This window comes from Triturus cristatus, chromosome 5_2, assembly GCF_964204655.1.
Source record: "Triturus cristatus chromosome 5_2, aTriCri1.1, whole genome shotgun sequence".
Classification (NCBI taxonomy): Eukaryota; Metazoa; Chordata; class Amphibia; order Caudata; family Salamandridae; genus Triturus; species Triturus cristatus.
This window is the reverse complement of record NC_140588.1, coordinates 932,877,864-932,900,686: the sequence shown is the minus strand read 5'-3', so window position 1 is coordinate 932,900,686 and position 22,823 is coordinate 932,877,864. Positions and strand designations below refer to the sequence as shown.

The 22,823-nt window shown below is 41.3% G+C and overlaps 1 protein-coding gene across 3 annotated transcripts in view; it reads left to right on the top strand.

Annotated features, from left to right (window-relative positions):
- Positions 1-22,823, top strand: part of TENM1 (teneurin transmembrane protein 1) — a 1,737,496-nt gene that overhangs the window by 1,009,188 nt on the left and 705,485 nt on the right. For all 3 annotated transcript variants that reach the window (XM_085608139.1, XM_085608140.1, XM_085608138.1), the window contains 2 exons: positions 8,259-8,453; positions 8,710-8,910. In XM_085608139.1, the coding sequence (XP_085464265.1) occupies positions 8,259-8,453; positions 8,710-8,910 (396 nt within the window). The remainder of the gene's footprint in view (positions 1-8,258; positions 8,454-8,709; positions 8,911-22,823) is intronic.

Genomic DNA, 22,823 nt, shown 5'->3' with positions numbered 1-22,823 from the left:
TTCTGACCTTCTGTAGGACTCTTTGTATCATTGCAAAGGGAGGGAATGCGTAAGCTCGGAGGTTTGACCAGGATTGAAGAAAGGCATTCACCGCTAGAGCTCCCGGGTCTGGCATCCAACTGAAATATTTCGGGAGTTGGAAAGTTAATCTGCTTGCAAATAAATCCACATCTAATGGACCCCAAAAGAGAGAAAGGGTGTTGAAAACGTTCACATTGAGCTTCCAATCTGTACGATCTGAGAGGAATCTTGAGTTCCAATCTGCAGCAAGATTCGACTTCCCTGGAAGATATTCCGCCTTCAGGGAAATCTTGTGTTCTAGACAGAACATCCAAAGTTTTTTTGCTAAGGCGGATAAATCTGCTGACTTGGTTCCGCCAAGGCGGTTGATATAGGATACTGCAGAGACGCTGTCCATCTTGAGGAGGACAGATCTGCCTTGAAGAGAGTGTTTGAAACTCATTAGGGCATATAATCCGGCTGTAAGTTCCAAGAAATTTATGTGGTGGGAAGATTCCGCAGAGGACCATGCACCACCGGTGTTCTGATTGAGGAAGCGAGCGCCCCAACCATGGAGGCTCGCATCTGATTCCAAGACAAATTCCGGGAGAGATCCGAAAATTGCTTTGCCATTCCACGCCTCCAGGTTCTCTAGCCACCATGAGAGTTCTAATCTCCCTTCTTGATCGAGAGTCACAGAATCCTCGTACCAGAGACCAGAATTCAGAGCTTTCCTCTTTATTCTCTGAAGGGCGCGGTAGTTCAGAGGGCCTGGAAAGATAGCTTGGATGCTGGAAGAGAGGAGACCAAGAAGACGGGCTAACTCTCGAAGAGTTAAAGACTCTTTTTTTAGGACATACCTGATTTCTTTGCGAATCTTGGCGATCTTCTTGGAAGGGAGAAGGAGGAGACAGTTCGAGGTATCTACGGTGAAACCGAGAAATTCTAGGGATTTTGAAGGTGTAAGGATGGATTTCTCTCTGTTTATAATGAAACCGAGACTTTCGATAAGGTGGATGGTGGTAATGAGATCTTTCTGAATTTGGGAGTAGACTTGAGACATGATAAGAATGTCGTCTAGGTAAATAATGAGCCGGATACCCCTCTCTCTTAGAATAGAGACAATAGTCCTCATTATTTTGGTAAAGCACCAGGGTGCGGACGAGAGGCCGAAAGAAAGAGCTTTGAATTAGTACAGATGCTCCTTCCAAGTAAACTGAAGGAAGGGCTGGTGTTCTACTGCCATCGGAATCGTAAAGTAGGCGTCCTTGAGGTCTAACTTGACCAACCAGTCTCCTTTCAAGAGAAGGTCCCTTAGAAGGTGAATACCCTCCATCTTGAAATGTCTGTAAACTAAATATTTGTTCACCTCTCGAAGATTTATTACTGGTCTCCATCCTTTGTCCTTTTTCTGAACTAAGAAAAGGGTACTGATAAATGTTTTTAATGACCAAGGTACCTCTACGATGGCTCCTTTTTTGAGCATTGAAGAGATTTCCTCTTCGACGATCTTCTGATGATCGACAGAAAGAGTTAATGGATTCGGGGAATGACATTGAAAGGGGATTTCTAAAAAGTCTATTTTGAAACCCTGGACGGTCTCTAGAACCCAATGGTCTTGAGTTAGGGACTCCCACATGTGATAAAAGAGTTTTAGCCTGCCCCCTACTTGGGAAGAAAAGGAAAGAGGAGGAAGACTTACTTGCAGGATTTGAGATGTTTTGATTTCCGCGGGATCTGTAGCCTCTATTACGAGGTCCTCCCCTGGCTCGACGGGTGTAGAATTGTTGGTTTGAAGGGTAGAAGCCTCTACCAGAACCTCTGAATGACGAGAAGGGCCGCTGTGAATTGCGGCCGAAAGAACGGCCCATTCTTCCGGCCTGACCAAAAAGGCTTGTGTTGAATACACGTTTCATATTTGATTGAGCCCTGTCGAGGGCGGTAAAAGTGGCGACGTATTTGCCGATTGACTTGATCATGTCCTCTCCGAAGAGAAGACCTTTAGGGTTGTCTGAAGGTTCTTTTTCTGCCAGGTCGCTGAGTTTTGGATTAATCTTGGACAGAATAGTTCTCCTCCTTTCGATATTCAGACTCGAGTTTGCGTTACCAAGGAGGACGATAGCTCTCTGGCTCCATCCGCGAATAAGATTGGTATCAAGAGGCGTATTTGATATATGAGACTCCTCTGCAAGATCCAGGATCCTGGTGAGGGGCCCGAGCACGTCAAGGAGGTGGTCTTGGCAGCCCTTGAGAGCTCTCTCCAGACCCTTTCTAGGGTCTTTCCCTAATTTAAATAAAAATGTAATTAGGTCAGGGTCGAGGTTGGGGGTTTGAGACACCTTATCATGGATGGTGGGTCTCGGGCACTCAGATTTGAGGGTATTCCTGGTCTCTCTTTCCAGAGAGTTCCTCAGCCATCTCCTAATGAACTTAGAAACATGTTCTTGGGGAAACCACTTAGAGCCGTTAGGGTGAGAAATACTTAGGGGGAGAACATTTCCTCTCCTAAAGGATTGAGGATGATATTATCAGAAGAGGAAGGTGATTCTCCTTCGCCAGGGTTGAGATCTAGGTCTTGGTTTGGGACGTCAAGGTCCAAGACGAATTCGTCATAGGGGTTGTTGAAATTTTCTTCCTCTGAATCAGAGTCTGCAACATCCTTCCCGTCATAACGGGATGTACCGCGAGGGGTACCAGTCAAGTTTGTACCGCTAAGGGCACCCATCAGGTTTATGCCGTGAGCGGCGATGTTCGCGTTTGAGGCGCGGGGGCCTCCCAACAGGGAAGAGGAGCTAGGACCTGCTGGGTCAACTGAGGTACTGCGACCTCTTGTAGTAAAATCATAAGGATGTTCGCAGTATTTGAGTGTTTTAGTCTTTTTCCCATGACTTGTGAGCTCGAGGGTAGGGTCATCATGACCAGAGGGTAGAGGTCTTTTAGAGGAGAGCACTTCTTTGAAGGTGGATAGCATGCAGGAACGCATTTCCTCCTGTAAGAAAAGTTTGAAAGAATCATTATCATGGAGGGGTGAGCTAGCAGTAGCATCATCCGAGTCAAGATCTGACATTCTTTAAATTGTAGTTAAAATAGAACAGTTAATATTAGGTTCTCTCCCCTTTATTCCCTTTTTTTTTTTTTTGAGATGGCAAAAGGTAAGTATTTTTTTAAGAAGGCGAAGGTGACAGATAATTGGTTAACCTCGAGGGATCTGCTAATTGGTAAGATGGACTAATAATTATTTGTAAATATTTAGTAGGAGATTTAGAGGTTATTGTTTGTTTTAAATGAGAGAAATCCGTTGAGACGCGATCCCTGGCAGCAGCAGCTGATCAGCGGAGTAAACGAAGCTCTCGCACGAGATCAGCTGTTGCCAGGGACGCGTCATGGTCAGAGGAAAGAGCCCGGGGAAAGGGCTCACAAACGTGCACCGTTTCCAAGGTGCATTCCTCAGAAATATGACGCACTCGCTCCGATTGATGCGAGCGCGTCAGCAAGCCCAAAAACACGAAAAAGGTCGTGATCGTGAGAAAACGAGATTAGGTAAGCACGAAAACAAGGTATTAGTGTCGGTATAGGGTTGAAATGATAGGACAGTTAGGTTATTGATGCCATTGAAAAATAATAAAAACGCACGAAAATTAAAGGGGGTCGACAACCTTAATAGGAAGTCGATCGGTATTAAGGGGAGGAGGGGGTGAGCCCAGAATCGTTATTGGTGCGAGGGAAACACTACAGAAAAAGACGATGGTTAGAAGAAAATGCACCTTTACGAAGAAAACACGGTCAAAGCATGAAAAACGGTAAATTAGACTAATTGTTAACAGTAAATCCCCCTTTTATAAGTATTAAAAGAATAACAAAGCAATACCACACGAGAAGAGTAATTGTTACTTATCTGCCTGTGAGCCGCATTTAAAAGAGGCAGTCTGTTTGTGTCTCATGCCATTTGTATCCTGGGCACTACATTCTAGAACTGTTTCCTTTCTTTGTGATGTAGTGCGGCTGTCTGTGACGCATTAAAAGGATTAATGCATAATGATAGCCTCCGGTCTTGTAATGAAATTCAGGGGCTAATATCACCACATCTTTTTTTTATATATATATACGTTTTTATTGGAATTAAAAAAGAGTACCAGGAGTACAGGCAGCAGAAGGAAGAAAGATAATATTATAAAAACACACATCTTAAAAGAAAACATGATAATAAATATGACTAGTATTAGATAGGTTATCGATTCTCTTTTTACTTACCTTATAGCATACGACTGTACATTACAGTTTCTTCAACGTGACAGTAACATATAATATCACATCTTTAAATCCAGTAAATAAATAATGCACCAGCTCCCCATTCATGTTGTCATCATTTAAAGGTAAATCTCTGATGACATCACTATGAGCAGTTGCAGCAATGCATTTACTGAATTGGAGCATTACAATGATCCCAACCTTCATTGAAAGGGGGGTGGGGGGGTCAATGTCTCATTTAACCTAGAAACCATGAATGTCTCTTGCATCAAGTACACATTTCAATATTATTTATATTTCAGAAATGTTTCTGCTCATATCTCCAAAGGGTTTTGGTTTAAAAAAATAAATATATTATAGTTTTTAATAAAATTAAAATCAGTATATTGATGACATTTTGGTAGCTTTCAGAAGAAGCTAGTTTAGGGATCAAGGCAACACTGTTGTGAAAGGGATAAGAGAGTTTTGATGTGTTGATTGGTCTCACTGTATATGGTTGCAGACAGAGGGTATTCCTTGGAAGGTCACTGGAGTTTTATGAAATGCCCTTTTCTTGAGGGTTGTAGCTGATATACATGATAGTCAGGTTGCAACCTGTTCATGGGAAATAACTTCCAAGATTGTTCCTGTTCCTGCACCGAAACTATAACTTGTCCAAAGCTGGTAACAAAAGGGACTTTGCCTTAAAGGAAGATGTTTTAAGTGGTGTCAGAGAAAGAAAACTAAAAAGGAATTATAGCATTCATAGAAGGGGGTTCAAACTGCCAGCCAATTCCATTCTTAAAAAGCTAGTGTGGAACTCCATAGTAAAGATGAAAGAGGTATTTTCAAGAGAAAGGGCTGGTACCAAAGTAAAACGGAAGCATGTAATGATAATGACAATTTGGTATGAAACAAAGTGGAGTTGCCACCATCCCAGAAAGGATTTCAAGAATAATCCTTACATCATGGTAAATGTAGGAGGATAGAGGTGACGAGACACAAGGTTGTATTTATCTGACACCCAGGCTTTGATCATCATCAACTGATTTGCCAAATGATGAGTTAATTGTTGCAGTTCTTATGGCGTTAGCAGTAGACGTGCTATCGTTGATCTTTATGGAGACCAAGGTTTCCTCTATGCTATTCTCAACATGGTACATTACTTTGTGGTAGCACTCTCTTTTCCCATGTACATCAGTATTAAAACAGGTGAGTAGTAACTTGGCCAATTGGCAAATGAACCACATGGCAGAAACTTGTGATACACACTTGATACATGGCCTAGCGTGAAACGTATGGGATATATGTATGTCCCCACTAAAAGTCTTAGCTTCACAGCTAGTGGTCAGACAGGCCTTCCGCTGGAATGCAATGCTTTGCAGACAGATCTTTAAAAATCCACACCACATGTCCATGAAGTTTGGGGCAAATTACAGTTATTATTAATCAGTTGCTTGCAATCTGATATATTCAGATTCTTATTGAATTTACTAATGATAGCTATCAGTTGTGTGGCACCCTGGTATTGGAATGTGTATACATCTTCTGTTTCTAATAAGTTGTCTTGAATCTGATGTTGAGAGAAGCTGTCTCTGTCATGGTGGTTAGTATTCTGGTGTTAGTCTTACCTTTAGGTGTCTGTAAAGTACTGCAATCCCTGCTATATACACATCAACCATAGTACATGTTTCCCAAGTACATGATTATGATAAAATCACATTTCAGCCTATGATGCAGTCTAAACGAAGCTCTTGCAAACGCAGACATATTGGAAGCATGGGTAAAGACATGGACCTACAGAGTAAAGCCTTTTGGCTAAAGATTTACTTGATGTAGGAGCTAAGCATGATGGCAGGAGCAGTGGTACACATAAGTTATGACAACATTGGTTTGAGTGACTCTGGAAGATATCCTTTGTTCTTGCTCTTGATTTATGGATTGATTCTTTCCATAAAGAATTTCTAGCTAAGGAAGAAAAGTCTTTTGATCTTGTGGTGAAATGCCTGCATCACAATAATGTTCAAATTAGCACCACACCGCAGGAGCTCATGACTAAAATGGGTCCATTCGAGATTTCATGATTTGTTGCCGGCAGCCCAGGCCCATAAAGCAGCTCCTTGGCCTCCAACTCACCACAGAAATGCCAGAGTGGCCGAATAGCTAGTGTAGACCTGTTTCTGTGAAAATTCCCAGCTGGCTACTAGCTGATATTTTGTTTGAGAATGTCATCAGTTAAACCAAGTCTATCATCTCTGAGAAAGGGGCTCTTTTGTGTCTTTCATATGTGGATGGTGTAGTAATAATATTTCTAAGCAAATATGTTATTCCACCAAACATTTCACACTATTCAAAGTCTACCAGAAGAAGAAGGAGCTGATGTAGAACAACACCATAGCTTCAGAACACCTTTAATGTTTAATGTAGCACTGATCACAGTAATAATTCTTATTTCTGTTGTGTATACTCTGGCTGACAGTGTGCTGACTGTTATTGTCTTAATTGCCTATCCACCCAATAGATGGCTGCATTGAGCTCGAGCAAAATGAGATATGGTTTGGAAAATGTGCCCCTATAGTTAGAGGAAGACTTGAATATTTGTTGTTCAGAATTAACGGGAATTTCCAGTTTTTGTAGTTGGATGCCAGCCTTAGTGGAACAGAATGGAGGTGCAATAGTCATCAGATGAGGATGGCCATCATAATCTTCCTGGAATGGACAATTACTTTGACATTTGAGCGTACTTCCATCTTTGTGTAGAACAAATCTTCTACTTGACATGTTGTCAGTAGTTGAGATATGTTGGTCTTACCATGGTATCCCACTTCCATTGGTAGAGGTTGTGATAGTAACAAAGTAAGGAGACGATGCAGCTTCAGGGTATCCTTGTCTTCTGTAAGACTCTTTAAAGTCCTCAGTGGTGGTGAGATGGCAATTGTCTGGTGGCTAATGGCACGAAAAGGCAGCAATCACAGTGTGGGCAGTTAAGAGGCCATTTTGTCTGTTAAAGCTGTTTATTGTGGCACTGATCACTTGGGTGTATATTTAAGACTTTCAGTGAAGAGAAAACCGAAGTAAACATTCACATTCCTCAATTAGAGACTGTACCAAAAATCATGGAATATGGGTGAGAAGCAGACTACTACAAATATAACATTAATGTCCTATTTAAAGGGAATCAGGATTACTGCATTAGGAACTAAGGGGCATATTATCAAGGACGGCGGTAAAATTATCGCCGCTTTAGCGGCAGAAAACTGCTGCTAAAGCGGCGATAATGGGCTTGATAATATGTCGCAGAGAATTCCAATAGAAGCCCATGTTGATACCAGAACATGGACTTCTATTGGAATTCTCTAGGGCATATTATCAAGCCCATTATCGCCGCTTTAGCGGCAGTTGTTTTCTGCCGCTAATGCGGCGATAATTTTAATGCTCTTTCTTGATAATATGCCCCTGAATTTTTTCCATTCTACTGCACAAGTCTATTAACATCAGACAAATTCAGTGCTAAGTTCTATCTTTTCCAAAATACATTTTTTGTTAGTTGTCCGCCTTTGAAGCTAGATTTGCAGCAATATCACAAATGCCAGTTGTAGTAAAGCAATTAACGCAAATTTTCTGGCCTACTCTTACTTGAGGGAGAACAACATAATAAACTGGTGAAATATGCAGTTTTGCTTTCAAGGTTTTAAAAACACAGCTCTGTACACAATTGTGTGGATGAAGCCTTTTTGGAATGCTTTTCATAATGTATGCACATCATCATGGCACCAAGTCCACTTCCTTTAGCAGCCTCACAGGATTGTATAAAAAGAAACTGGAATAGTTGAGACAAAAACAGTTCAATTTACTGGCAATTTGATATTCCATCCACTAGGTTTAAAGATAGATGTGCTCATGAATACTTGACACTAATGCTCTTCCTTACGAATAAAAATGCATTGCGGAACGTGATTCTGATACTTGACTACTGTTTTGATACTTTCCAACTCAAGTAGTAACAAGCTGTTTCTTCTGTATTACTTTAGATTCTTGTCCGGTACTATGCAGTGGTAATGGTGAATACGAAAAAGGGCACTGTGCCTGTCGTGATGGGTGGAAAGGCCAAGAGTGTGATGTGCCGGAAGAACAATGCATTGATCCAACGTGTTTCGGTCATGGAACCTGCATCATGGGGGTCTGCATCTGTGTGCCTGGGTACAAAGGTGACATCTGTGAAATAGGTATGTCGATCAAACTTTAAATAACAGAACACTATGGTCAGCTTCCATGTTGATAGAAATCAATTACAAATTTCATATGCCGTGATAATGTTACTAAAACAAAATAAGATATATATTATTAATTTGTTATTTTTGCGTAGATGGTTGTGACTGTATTCATTTTTTCAAATTCTGGCTCCCCTGCTGCATGTGACCTATAATAAATGACACCGCTAGTTGTTATGCTAAGTGCATTTTTTATTTCTGTGCATTGCAGAGGACTGTTTAGATCCAATGTGCTCCGGCCATGGTGTCTGCGTGCAAGGGGAATGCCACTGCTCCGCTGGCTGGGGAGGGGTGAACTGCGAGACCACCCTTCCGATATGTCAAGAGCAGTGCTCAGGACATGGAACCTTTCAACTGGACTCTGGTGTCTGTACCTGTGATCCCAAATGGACTGGTTCAGACTGTTCAACGGGTAAGCGATGAATTCAAGGCTCATTTGTTTAATGTGTTGTGTGTAGCAGCTTTCAGTTTTTTGCTAAAACTTGTAGTTATTAAAATAAATAATTAGAAACCGTGCTGAATCAGTGTGAATGCAAAGGCTACAGTCTCTGCAATCTCCAGTGACGTAATTTCTTCAAAATCATAAGGGAAGGGAAAGTAAAATAACATCACGTGTTCGGCCACGTCCTTTCCACCACATCATGTAATCACAGGAAGTGACATCTCAATGACATCACTTGAAGGGACAACATGATCAATGACAGGCAATCAAATGACATCTAGCAAAATTTATTGAAACCTTGAAACTGAAACATATCATCAAACAGTGTTTGATATTAGACACAAACAGCTACATTTGACACTGTTTAGAGACAATGTTGATTTGCACGTCTAATAGAACCAGTGCTTATTTAGACCTGAGCGAGAAAGGCACTCGCACATAGTTTGCACTTGCAGTTCACCGCCAATCTATAGCTGATGGAAGTGCATGCCTGAATTAGACCAGAAATAATGTAAGTGCTATTTGTGACTGTTATTCCTCATTAATTGCTGCTGTGGGTGTTTATACCCTATTTTATGCTTGGTTTTAAATCTCTAGTGCTTCTATGGGTTGTAAGGATGTGAATGTCCTGCATTAAGAATCTTCAGTGGATGGTCCAGCTTGAATTCGTATAACCCTATCATTTGCAAATAGAGAGGTGTTCACATTGAAAGTATTTGGCTGATCAGCAGGTCTCACTCATTGCTTTTAATGCAATTGTTTACGTACAGTGCAGGAAGCGTTTCAACATTTTAAGTCTCAAATGGGTCATTTATTTTCCAAAGTGGATATTCTCTGCTGTTGCACTCGGTGCACTATAATGATTGCAGTATACTTAATATTTACGATCCAGGTCGTTTCCAACCTCCAGTAATAAGATCAAAACATGTTGCATTGTTCATTTCTAATGCTGTTCTAAGGTAATTGAGGAAGGTGTATACCAATGCTGAAAAGCCTTTTTACTGTCATATTCAATTTGTGAAAAATGGATGTATTCACTGGTCTGTGACTATAAAAGATTTTTTTACTAGGCCTGGGCAGAGTTCAGAAAGTTCTGCTCTGCGGAACACCGCGGAGTGCCGAAAAAACTCTACAGCATTCTGCAGAGTTCGCGAGCGGCATAGTGCAGTAAGTTGTGCTGCTCGCACTGATTTTTAGCCCTCTGAGTTTGTTCCACACTGTAAAATCCCTGTGAACAGCACTATGCATGGTGCCAGAGGGCACAGCTTCTTTCTGCTGCTCGAGTAGATATTCTACTCGAGCAGCAGCTTCCTCAACTCGAGCTGCAGATTTCTCAACGCGAGCACTCGTGACCTGCGAAGACCACCCGCGTTGAGAAATCTCCCCGAGAGGAGGTCTGGAGCACAATTTTTCTAGCTCTCTTTCTCGCAAACTTAACGTTGGCGAGCCACACAAGAGAAAAACCTTGCTCCGCATCACTTCGTCGATGGAGCGGAATTCTTCACCCACCCCTATTTTTTACTTTAATGATAGACTCTCTCTGCAAATAACCCAGAACAAGACATAGCCTTATACTATCCAATTATTCAATTTCAAAGCCTCCATGGTTTGACTTTAAAATTAAGCAACACTGTATTACTTTCTCTTAAGCAGTACGATTTCTGTGAATTCTATTTCACACGCTATTAGTAGTAAGAACATAGTACATAGACTATCTTCTAAGTTCCAACTCTCTTCAATAATTGTAAGTCTCCTCACATAAATATATGTCCTCTCTTCTAGCAACATGCACTTTAAATAAGTGTTAACCTCTTCTCATAAGTGTATGCACACCCTCATAAGATCAAGCTCTATCCAATAAGGTGTTTTACCATAACATTCAATTTTTAATAGTGTCATTCCACATTATTATATCCAGAATCTAAATTACCATAATCTGGGATGTAAGTATATGGAGATTATTATAGATTGAGTACTCTTAACATGACTTCTGCATGCATATACATATATATATTGCCCATTGGCACAGTGGCGGCTCACCGAGGGAGTGCTGCAGGGCAGTGGGGGGGTTCGGGGGAGGGGCAGTGTGGGGGGTAGTAAACTTCGGCATACGGAGGTATGGAGTTAAGTAAATAAATAAAACAATTTACATTGCGCACGCTGCATCTCCAACTCATCGATGCAGGATGTGCAATGTAAATTGTTTTATTGATTTACTTAACTCCATACCTCCGTATGCCAGAGTTTACTACCCAACCGCCCCGCCCCACGTCCCGCAGCACTCCCTCGGCGAGCCGCCACTGCAATGGCAGTAGATATAGTTAGGTCAGAGTTTCCATGGGAAGAACTAATAACTTTGGTGCCATTTGACAACACTGCACAAAAGTTTCCAAAAACAAACGTTTCTCTATCTCGGCTCCTTCGTGGAAGGTTTGGTGCTAATCCATCAGGTGTGGAGGAAGAAAAAGGGGGATCCCAAAACATTGATTCCCATGTAAATTCTCATTGGAAACAGCTTAAAGAAATGACACTGAATTTGGCTGAAATTTAGAACTTCATTTAATAAGCACACTTTTTGTGATTTGATGTAAATCCGTTTAGCAGTTTTCAAGAAATTAGTGTTTATAGGAGCGCTCAGGTTGGACATAAAGAGGTTATAAAGTTAGGTATATTTAGACAGTTAATCTTGCGGAAGTCCATCGGGAAACGAAAATGAAGAAACAGAGCCTTCTGAATGGCAGAGGAAGCTTTTTCTCCCGTTGGCCATTTTGGTACCATGGTACCAGTATCACTGCAGCAGTCAATCTGACTGAATGGCTGCATCTCTGAAGAAAATGTAGCAACCATGATTACAGGACTCAAGGAATCAGTGCTTGTGTCCTGAAATTGTTTTTCAAAAAGGGTATAAGTGGGCAGGGACACCATGACCCTCAGATACTAGTGAAGGGGACCCAGAGGGACCCCCTAGAGGTTAAAATATACATTTTTCAGGTCACGTGAGGTACGGAGGTACTACCACAGGGACCGTTGTGCAAGCTTCCACCCCCATGGTACCAAGGTACCATACAAGTGTACCCATAAGAAGCTTGAATTGTACGGTAGTACCTTGGGCTGAAATCTTTCATATCAGTGCTGGAGCGGTAATCAGTTTAAATTAACCTCGGTTTACCATCACTCGGTTTGATCTCCGCTGGGTTTATTTACTCTCTGGTCAATAGATCTTAGCTATTGTTTTGGAGAAGATCAAGAGCAATACATCACAATAATTAAAAAATCACCATTTCTATTCTAAGTTCTGTCAATAATGAGAGTTTGGTATGTGGTAAGGTGTGTTATTATAATTCTTTTAGTACGTACTCTTTATTAGATCACAAGTAAATTAATACATTTTCATTATTGGGATCTTATTAGAAATCAATAATAAATCAGTTATCAATCAATAATGAAAATGCATTAAGTGTGTTCCATTAAGAAAAGAATCTCATGTTAGAACTGCCATCCTTGATATGGTTTCCCCTGTCTTTTTGCCTCTACCTCCTGTATTTTTGACTGTGTGCTGGACTTTGTTTTTGCTGGATTGTGTACTCTGGGCACTTTACCATTGCTGATCAGTGATAAAGTACAAGTGCTCCCTATGTAAAAAATGGTTATGATTGGTCATCCATGATTGGCATATGGGATTTACTGGTATGTCCCTAGCAAATTCCACTGTGTGTGCCTAGGGCCTGTAAATCAAATGCTACTAGTGGGTCTGCAGCACTGGTTGTGCTACCCACGAGTAACCCTGTAATCTTGTCTCAGGCCTGCTATTGCAGTGTCTGCCAGTGCAGTTTTAAACTGTCATGTCAACCTGGCAAATGAACCCACTTGCCAGGGCAATACATTCCATTTCTTACATGTAAGGCAGCCCTAAGGTAGGCCCAAGGTACCCCTATTGGCTGGGTGCAGTGTACTGAAAGTAGGACATGTACTGATGTGTTTTACATGTCTGGATAGTGAAATACTGCCAATTTTGTTTTCCACTATTTCAAGGACTAGCTCTCCCATAGGTTGTCATTGGAGCTGCTTTGTAACATTTTACAAGTGAAACTTTCATTTGGGAAAATCTAGAGATTTGGAGTTTGGGCTCTCTGAGCTCAGAATTAATAAAAACATATTTTAGTGAATGTGGTTTTTAAATTGTATGTTTGAAAATGCCACTTTTAGAAAGTGGGGTGTTTGTTGCTTTACCATCCTGTGTCTCTGCCTGCCTGTGGAATCAATGTCTGGTTTAGACTGACAGCTGGGTTGTTTGTGTATTCAATCTAGACAGTCACACATTGGGAGCTGAGGTGTGCCCTGCATAGCCTGATGGCCCATCACCAGGTTGAAGGGCCTTCCAAAGCTAAAGTGGTGGGAGGAGTTGTCACTGACACTTAAATAGGACTGTGCCTGGCCTCTCACAATGCTATCTCTGCCCCCTGTAGTTTGTCTGGAGCCAAGACAGGGCAAGGCAGAATCTTGTGGACAACATAGACTTTCCTTTAAAGTATGCCTACTTCAAAGGCGATAGGTATTGGACCTATAACCTTGAAACCCCACATATTCAGAACACTTCTGGATTGAGGACTCTGCCAAGAAGAAGAGTTTAGGAGCTCTCAGGAGGAGTATTGCCCCTTTGCTGTGTGTTGCTTGGCTGGGTTGGCCTGCAGTTGCTTCTTCTGTTGGGAGTTCTGACCTGCCAAGTGGTGCCAATTCCAGTTCAGGGCCTTTGGAGGTTGTTCCTGCTGCATAAAAAAACTGCAAAATCGACGTGGCGCCCTTCCAGCACCTGTTTTTCCGATGCAGCACCTCCATGTGGGAGAAGTTTCCACGCACCAATGCTGTGTAGCCAAAGAAATCGACGCATCGCCTGTTCAAGCGCACTGTGTCTCCGAAGTTTGAGACCATCACACTTACTTCGACACAGGCCCTGATGTGTGGCTGAAAGAATCAATGCATCACCGGTCCGCGGCTGAAAGGATCAACGTAGAGCCTGATTGCCATCACCACATCGACCTCCAGCGCATCCAGATTTCCACACATCCCTCCTGTGACCAAGTTTTCCACCTCATCTCCCGCAGACCAGAACCATCTTCTGATTTTGATGCACCACTTCCCCTTACAGTACAGAACCGACGTAACACTTTATTGCTACCCCAGGGACTCAGGCACCGACGCAATGCTGTGTTTTCTGATGCTTTCCTCCTCTGCGGCTGTTTTTCCTTGTGGATTTTGACGCATCAAAGGTACTTTGTGTAAAATCACTGCATCCATAGTTCTATGGACAGAATTGCTTAAACCTTTTAAAAGTGATATTTTCAGTTATGTTTGTTTTATCTTAGTCATTTTGGTCTTGTTCAGTTTAGATAAAGAATGGTTCTATTTCAAAACTGGAATCGTGTCCATTTGTAGTGTTTTCACTGCATTACTGTGTGTGTTATGTACAAATACTTTACACATTGCCTCTGAGATAGGCCTGACTGCTCATGCCAAGCTACCAAGTAGGTTTGTAACTCCCTTAATCTGACTAGAAGGAAGGGTTCCTACTTGGACAGGGTACATACCACTGCCAACTAGATACCCCCATTTCTAACATCCCTACTCTAAGATTCGGGTGAAAATAGGTGCCAGTAAGAACCCATAAAGAGTCGTAGTTCAAGAGAGAGAGAAAGCATAAAGCTTTAGCATATAGAGCAGTTCAAATAGTCAAAAATCAATCAAAGCAGAACTTCCCATAAAGAGAGGTTCAAGAAACTCAGTAGTCTCAGAGCAATGTGGAATAAGGGACGATGAAAAGGGTCTGGGAAAGTCATAAAAACAAATAGCATGGAATGATGGTATGGAAAAGTGTGGCAGAAATTGGTAACATACTCTAGGAACATGCATTATTATAAACAGCACAAAACAGTGTAGCAATTCATGATGATCCTAATTGCCTGCTCTGAATAATTTAAACACAGCCTGCCTGAGCCCCGGCCCTGTTTACTCTTGGTGAGGGGGGGGGGGGTCTGATCAGGGTTGAGAGAGTACAGAAGAGAGAAAAGATAAGTACAATGACAGATAAGATGGGAATGTAATGAAGGAACAGAAAAATGTAAACCGTAGGAACAAGAGGAAATGTGGCAGAAAGGGAGCAGGAGATAAGGATGAGCAAATTGGATACAAAAGAGGAAGAGAAAGGGGGCCGAAATAAAGAGGTCAGCGAGAGAACAGGGGAAGGAGATAGAAGATAAGAAGTGAAGTGGAGCCACAAGATAGATGTGAAAGAAAGGGATTAATGGGATAGGGAGAACAGGTAGAATAAGGGCAGGTTGGTGAGAGAAGTGTGGGATATAGAAAACATACAGGAGAATGAGGATCTTGGAGACCTGTATCTGCTATTAGTGCAGAAAGTGTAGTGACACCCTGGAGCAGGGGTGTGAGGGGCCTACTGCACCCCATTATGGTTTTCTTCTATTACAGAGCTGTGGTGCAGAGGGGGGGGGGCTTTTTTCAATTCTTGCATTAGGGCCTGTGGCACCAATGCTAGGCCAATTATGTTATTCCTATTTTAGTCCCAGTTTTGGAGCCTTTTTATAAAGGCATGTATGAATAAGTAAATGAGTGGTGAAGGAGTACTATTGTGTGTACTCCTACATGCCTTGCACATCCACCCTTTTGTGAATGACTAGGCGTACGATTCGTGAAGTTACATATAGTGTTGTGTATCAACTCCTGTCTCATTGTGATTACCCCACATAAATGACCCACCAGTTTTGACAAAAGTGAAAAACATGAATAGGTGAAATTAAATATACTGAAGTTAATTGCTAAGAAATATAGGTTGAACAAGGGAATAATATTCTAACCAATAAATAACCTAGAAAGGCAAGATTCAATAAGACGATGTCACTGAAGCAGGCATGGAGGCGACTTTTTAAAAGGCTGAGATTCGGGATGGGTCAAAGTGTATGACCTTGATAGGGAAGTGAGATGTACTGCTACAACAAGAATTGGGTAGCTACAAGACAACACCTGAGTACTTCCTTTGAGTATCTTTTTTCAGCACAAACAATGATGGTGTGAACAGCAAACACACACTGGTCTTTTTCGACTTTACTCACAGGGCTGATTACATGAGCACTAGTCAGAGCTTTTAAGGTGCAGATAAAGTGCCCGCCTTGGCGGGCTGTGCTACTCTCCTCCGGCTTAAACACTTCAAATATGGCTTCCAAACTTCTGGCTCTGCTGTAATTAGCTGCAGCGCCAGCCTGAGACCTGTCAGCTTGACAAGCCGGAATTAAGATGCGAGTTCGCACGTGCTGGCTCAGCAAATACTCGCGTCTCTTTTCCTGACTTGTCTGAGCGCCTGCAAGCTTTGAATGTTGTTTTGAAAACTAGGACACATCTTTATGTAAATCAGGCTGTGTGTGAGGAGTTCTTATCGAGTACAACATGGTATGGATTAGCCAAACCTCGGAATGTTCTGAAATAACATTCCGCTGCTTTTTCGGGGAAAATGTTGATTCAGTAAACAGAACCTTCAGTTCTTTAATCAAGCTGAAAACTCCATCGTGTACCGTGTAAAATGTACTTGAACTGGGTCTCAGTCAGCGCAAATAAATGTGCTACATCTTTTAAATGCGTAATTAGTTCAGCTACGTGTGCAGCACGCATGCGAAAATGCAGGGAAAGGGACTTGTTCACGCAGCAGCGTGCACATGTGTGAACTGCATCATGCATAAATTGCGATAGCGCTTGCAATTGACCATTCCCGTACTACACACATAAATTGCATACACTTGAATGTATCTAGGACCTATGTAGCTATATCATGCTCGTGTGACTGAATCTGTTTTCTAATCCTTACCATGTGCAGTACACATAAGTATGACTTAAAAAAAGAGCTCTTTTAAATACATGTTCAGTTATTTTTTTTAACCCATTGACCATGTTGCTCTCCAGGTCGGACCGCCCTGTCCACCCCTGTTAAAAAAAAAGCCATTATAGTACACTTTTAGACAAATTCTCCACAATCTACACTGACTGCTCTCGTGTACATTTCATGTGCATGAGTTTGGAACGTGTATTTGAGAACACCCAAATGCACACATGTGTGTGTGTGCGTGTATGTGTGTGTGTGTGTGTGTGTATATATATATATATATATATATATATATATATATATATATATATATCTCGCTCCAAGGTTTTCCTCTCTCCCGTCCGGGAAGAAGATAGCAGCACTCACGGGTTAGGTTGGTTTACCAGCTTTTATTTAGCGCTAAATAAAAGCTGGTAAACCAACCTAACCCGTGAGTGCTGCTATCTTCTTCCCGGACGGGAGAGAGGAAAACCTTAGAGCGAGATATTTTACACGGGGCACCACCGTGTGAGCAGCACCCGCCAGCGAGTGATCCGTTTTCGAAAGGTGCATGGGAGCAAGCATATATATATATATATATATATATATATATATATATATATATATATATATATATATATATACACACACATATATATGTATGTATGTATATATATATGAGTGTGTGTGTGTGTGTGCGTACCTTTTTACTGGCTTCTCATTTCACACTCAGGGGAAGGCCTAATTGCACAGCACAAGTTGTAATCTTTGTGTGGACAATATATAAAAATGCAACTGATCCCTGGACTATGTCTTGTGTTGCACATTCAGTATGTAAAAAAAAAATGAATACAATGTACCTGAACCTTTATGAAACGTGCAGCTACAATAAAGTCATAGTTTAAGGGAGCATAAAATATGCATATTTTACAGAAGCAAGAAAACGTGGAAAGTTGCTCATAATGTGAAAATACGTATTTGCAATGAATTAAACATTACCCTATAACAAGCGTGGCTGGTGATCACAGTACTTATGGTGGTAATGGAATGTTGTAGTGTTAATATGATAATGATGGGGCAAACTTGAAAGTGCTGGTTCTAAGGAGTGCAAAGTAAACCCAGTCAGCTGAGTGTATTGTGGTAATAGTCCATAAATTGCAGCACATAAACATCAATGGAACAAAAAATAAACATTTCTATTGACTAATTCAGTGATCAGTGTTTACAATTCCTTGTTTAAGAAATCCTAAGGCTTTAGCATGAGTTGTTTGTGATGAAGGCTAGCAGTATGTATTTTTATGCTGAACACCTTTCTCCCCAGCTTTGAAACATTCCAAGATGGCCACCCTGTATGTTCAACTATGTGCATTGACCATTTTGGAATGATATATATTCATGCAAAAGAAAAATAATTTCAAGATCACCTCTTTTGTGTGAATGCATCCGTAGTAGCCATCTTGGAATGTTTTTTCTTACAATTTAAGAAAAATTATTCCAAGATGGCCACCATGCGTGTATGCGTACTTGGCAGTTATCTTGAAATTTATTTTTTAAAAGCGAAACAAAAAACATTCTCAGGTGGTCCACTCGCATTCATGCATCGGTCATTAATTGGTGGTCATCGTGGAAAGTTTTAAAAACCATTTAAAGATAGCTACCAGGCTGTAAAGATGGGCGCTCTGAACTGCGCACCAGCCAGCTGGAGGGGACATATTTTTTAATAAAGAGAGCATCAAGGGGCAGGAAAGGAGGAGGAGAATAAATAGACTAAGAGAGGGAGAATAGGTTCCCTTATGTACTGCAGTAGTAGGTCTCACATCAGCAGTGTGGGATTACCACCCACTCCCCACCAAAACCCGGTGAAATGCTCCTTGAGTGGGACAAAAAAAGAATGGGGGAAATCTCTTGGATCAGAAGCAGGGAACCGAGATAAAGGAAAAAAACATTGAATCACGAGCAAGGGCATACATAAAGCCCACTCAAAGCCTATTTTGGATACAGTAGGTCTGATGCCACCAGACAGCTAAAGCTGTCTGTTGGTAAGATCTAAAAATAAATATATAAAATAAAAGTATGACGAGTATAGCAAGCAAACTAAAATGTGTGCAAGTGTCCATTTATGACTTTTATTTTTAACCTTTCGTTTTCTCAGAGTGGAATATCTAACATTTCTAACACTATGATGCTATTCATCTGTGCCTTTTAAAAGTGCATCAGCGAAAAGCAAGACCCCAGGCCTCATTTTTGCAAGGAGCTCGAAGTGTGAGATTATAGATGGCCTGTACCTCACTTCCAAGTTTACTCCTTTAAAGCAGTCAGCTCGTTATTGGTCAGAGGTGTATTCCAGGCTTAAATAAAAGAGGGTCATCGCCTTATTTAGATAATTCAAAAAGTTAATGTCTTTTATGTAAAGATCTGTAAGCCATTTCAAAATCACATCACGGAAATGTTATTGGCCTAACATACTTACTGGATTCTGCGGATTAAACGCAATACCACTGAGGTTCTACCCATAATTGGTGTCAAGAGACAATCCAGTTTGCCACATATACCACATAATTGGTTGATATCAGTAACCGCAGTGCGTTACTACATAACTCACGTTTTGTGATTTAAAGGCATTACCTCTTTCTCAACTAAAACTTCATTGGGTTTGTGCTTTTGCTACTAAACCGTATAATTAAGTCGGGGTTTCTGGCTATTAGTGCTCGCGCTAATGTGGAGCGCGATACTGGCTCTTGCACTAATACCGTTTGTAAAGTTGCATTTAAACATACAAAATTGGTTTCACATTTAGGAGTTAACTGCATCTATGATTGTTGGTGTGCTTTGTGTATGTATTTATGATGTATGTATGTATATGGTATTTCTAAAGCGTAAACCTAGCCAAAAGGCAGCAGAGCGCTGTACATGACCACAATCAAATCTAAACTTAACAAGTAATAAGAGAGAGGGTTGTGGTTGGGTAATGCATTGTGATGCAGTGTTCTTTAAAGAGGTGGGTCTTCAACTCTTTCCTAAATTGGAGAAGTGTTGAGGCGGTCCTGATGGATACGGGATGATGTTCTTCTAGATTTAGGGTACATAGGCCTGTTGCTTTGTTTTTTCGTTTTCCACACTTCTTAGTCTGCAGCCTGATAGTGTGCTGGCTGTGGGTGTGTCGACAACCACCAGAGATAATGATCTTGTCTGAAAGATAAGCGGGGGCCCTAGATATGACTGCTTGGTAAATGATGCATCAGGGTTTGAAGGTGGAGCAGTCCATCCTGCTGAGTATTTGTTGTACCACTCTCACTTCTTAAGTGAGCACTATTAGCCCATTTTTCCTTGTTTTCTTCTCAACTTCTTTGTCGCAGTTATATGATAGAGAAACTAGTGTTAGTAGGCATTACCAGCGGGATAAATTCCCACAATCTTCTTCTGTGTCTTAATCGAACAGTATTCATTGAAGTAGTAATTTGCGTATTTTTTGTGGTAATTCCTGCTTTCAGAAAGACTGGGTGATGACTGTCATTCGTTGTCATCACTGCCACCCTTTTCAGAATGTTGCCCAGCTCATTCGATGGCTGTTTCTTTCGCATTGACTAATTAGCATACCATGCTTGTACTCTACGGAACAGAGAACATGAATACGAGATGTAAAACATTTCTACTGCGCTCTCATTCATAGTTTTAAGATCATATATTCAATTCAATATTTTTTAGAAACACGTGTTATGACATTGACATTTTTATTGTGTGTAGGCATATCTAAAATTGAACTGATCTGATAATTGATTTATAAAGTGCTGCAGCTACTCCGAAGGGCACCCCGACACTTGTGGAGGTCTCAGATAGAAACAAAGAGCACGGGGTAAGGACAAGAGCTTTCTCTTTAAATAGTAATAGTTTACTTTCTCTTTAATGTAGCCGCCCCACTCCCCCCAGCGCCTTGAGACCCTTGTGGGTGAGTAGTTGCGCTTTCCCAACCTCGCATTTATTGATTGATTTAACTGGGGCAGAAATTGGTGCACAAATCTGGCTGTGCAGATAAAAAGCCACTTAGCCATAGCAGTGATAAATTTATGGAAATTCACACTAATCTTTTCAAGTTGTCCATCTGGTCCACTAATTGCGTGTCATCTTAGAACAGAGAAAATCAAATCATATGAACAATAAGGGAAGGCACAGTATAGTCTTTTGGAATATGCTTCATAGCCTTTAGCCATTCTGATTGCGATCTGCCATGCAGAAATGAGCAAGAGACGCTGGCCGCCAAGCCCACCCTGAGTGGTCTATCAAGAAGCTGTGGGTGGGAGACAATGCTGAAAACAGCCAAACGATCCAATAGCATCAGCACACCAGGTTGCCTCTATCAGTCTTCCAATACAGATTGTCCAAAATGGCAACAAGAACCAATTTAGTATAGTGCGCTGGTCTGAAACCGATTAATCAGGAACAGAAAAGCTGTTGTTTTCCGTACTGCATGACAACTGAGTGTTGACCAGACTTTCTCTATCTTTAGTGGCAAAAGGCAGGAGTGGTGTGGACCTGTAATTGGAGAACGTCTTAGACGAGGCTCCCTTATCTTTCAATAATGGAATAATCACAGGATTCTTGCAGTCAGTAGTTAGCTGGTCTACCTTGATCAAGGTCCTTATGGTGTTTATAAGCCCCATAGGTGCCCCCCCAATACTTTCACTAGCACAGTAAATGTACTTTATACTTAATGCAGAGGGAATCATAAAAGGATCTCAAGCTAGTCTTTCTACTCTGAATAATTTCCTCTTCCTCAGTGACCTGTTTCAAATACATAACTGAATTGTCCGGGAGTGAAAAAGCCGGGTGATTTGTCTCTAAAAAAGCTGAAAAGCTGATTGCAGAGGGCTTGAATGGGCAAGAACTTCATTTTTTCACAGCATGGGATGCCAGTTATTTGATTGTCCTAAAGACCTTTCATGCTGAACATGATGCGTTGGTTGTTTACCATGCAATAAAAGCACTCATATTTAACAGCCATTTCATAAATTCTCACGGCTAGGTATAAGTAAGTTTCTTGCAGGGGTCAAAGTCCTTCCACTATTGTTCTTCTGCTTTTTGCAGTCATTTTTATGTAGCACCAATTTGCTGTTAACATAAGGTACATTTGGATTAATACAGCGGCATCACACTTTTAACAGAAGCAATAGGCTTTAAGGCATTGTGCATTCACTCGCTAAAGTTCTCAGCAGCCAGATCAAGCCCCCCCTCCTTATTACATTCATTACTGTCGAGCGCTTCCTAAAAGTTAGGGATTGTCATCATAGCTCAGGACCAGCCTAAGTAGGTGAAATTGGCGGTCCTCCCATTGTTGAAACAGTCACTTGGGCGATTCAAAAGACAACGGTCTGACCATGGGACCAGAACCTCAATCTAAAGTAGCCAGGATAACATACAACATATGACCTGCTGCATAGCAGGCCCTTTGACCAACTGTTGTAATCCAAGCATTTTATTGGAATTCCTTAGTTTCTGTAGACGTGTTATTACTCCAGTAATCCAGTAATTCAGGTCTCCAATCAAAAGGAAACCGGCCAATTGGAGAATGCATGTTGATAATAGTTTGTTCATGTCTCCTCTCAACCTCAGTTGTATGCCTACTTCACATCTCACTCGTTACCTCGTATATCTCTGCCCTCCTCTGTTTGTCACTACTAAACCTCTCAATTTAACTCATCATTCCTGGGCTGCACCAACCCACCACCTCCTCTCGCTCCATCTGGCACACCTCTCTCACTACATTACTCCTGTCTCAAATACTTCTGTTTCTGTACTTCTACCTCTTTTTTCACCACCTCCTCTCTCGTCTTTCTTTGAACCTCCTCTATACCAAAATATTTTTATCACATGTTTAAAAATAACTGTTTGAAGAGTATTATTGATATTGATATTCCTGCACAAAGATCTATTTTTTCCAGGAATGGAAAGCACATGTGGAGACTCTGGCCTAACAGTCCACATTAAAGTTAGGAGCCGACTAATAGGGCATGCTGTTTCTTCT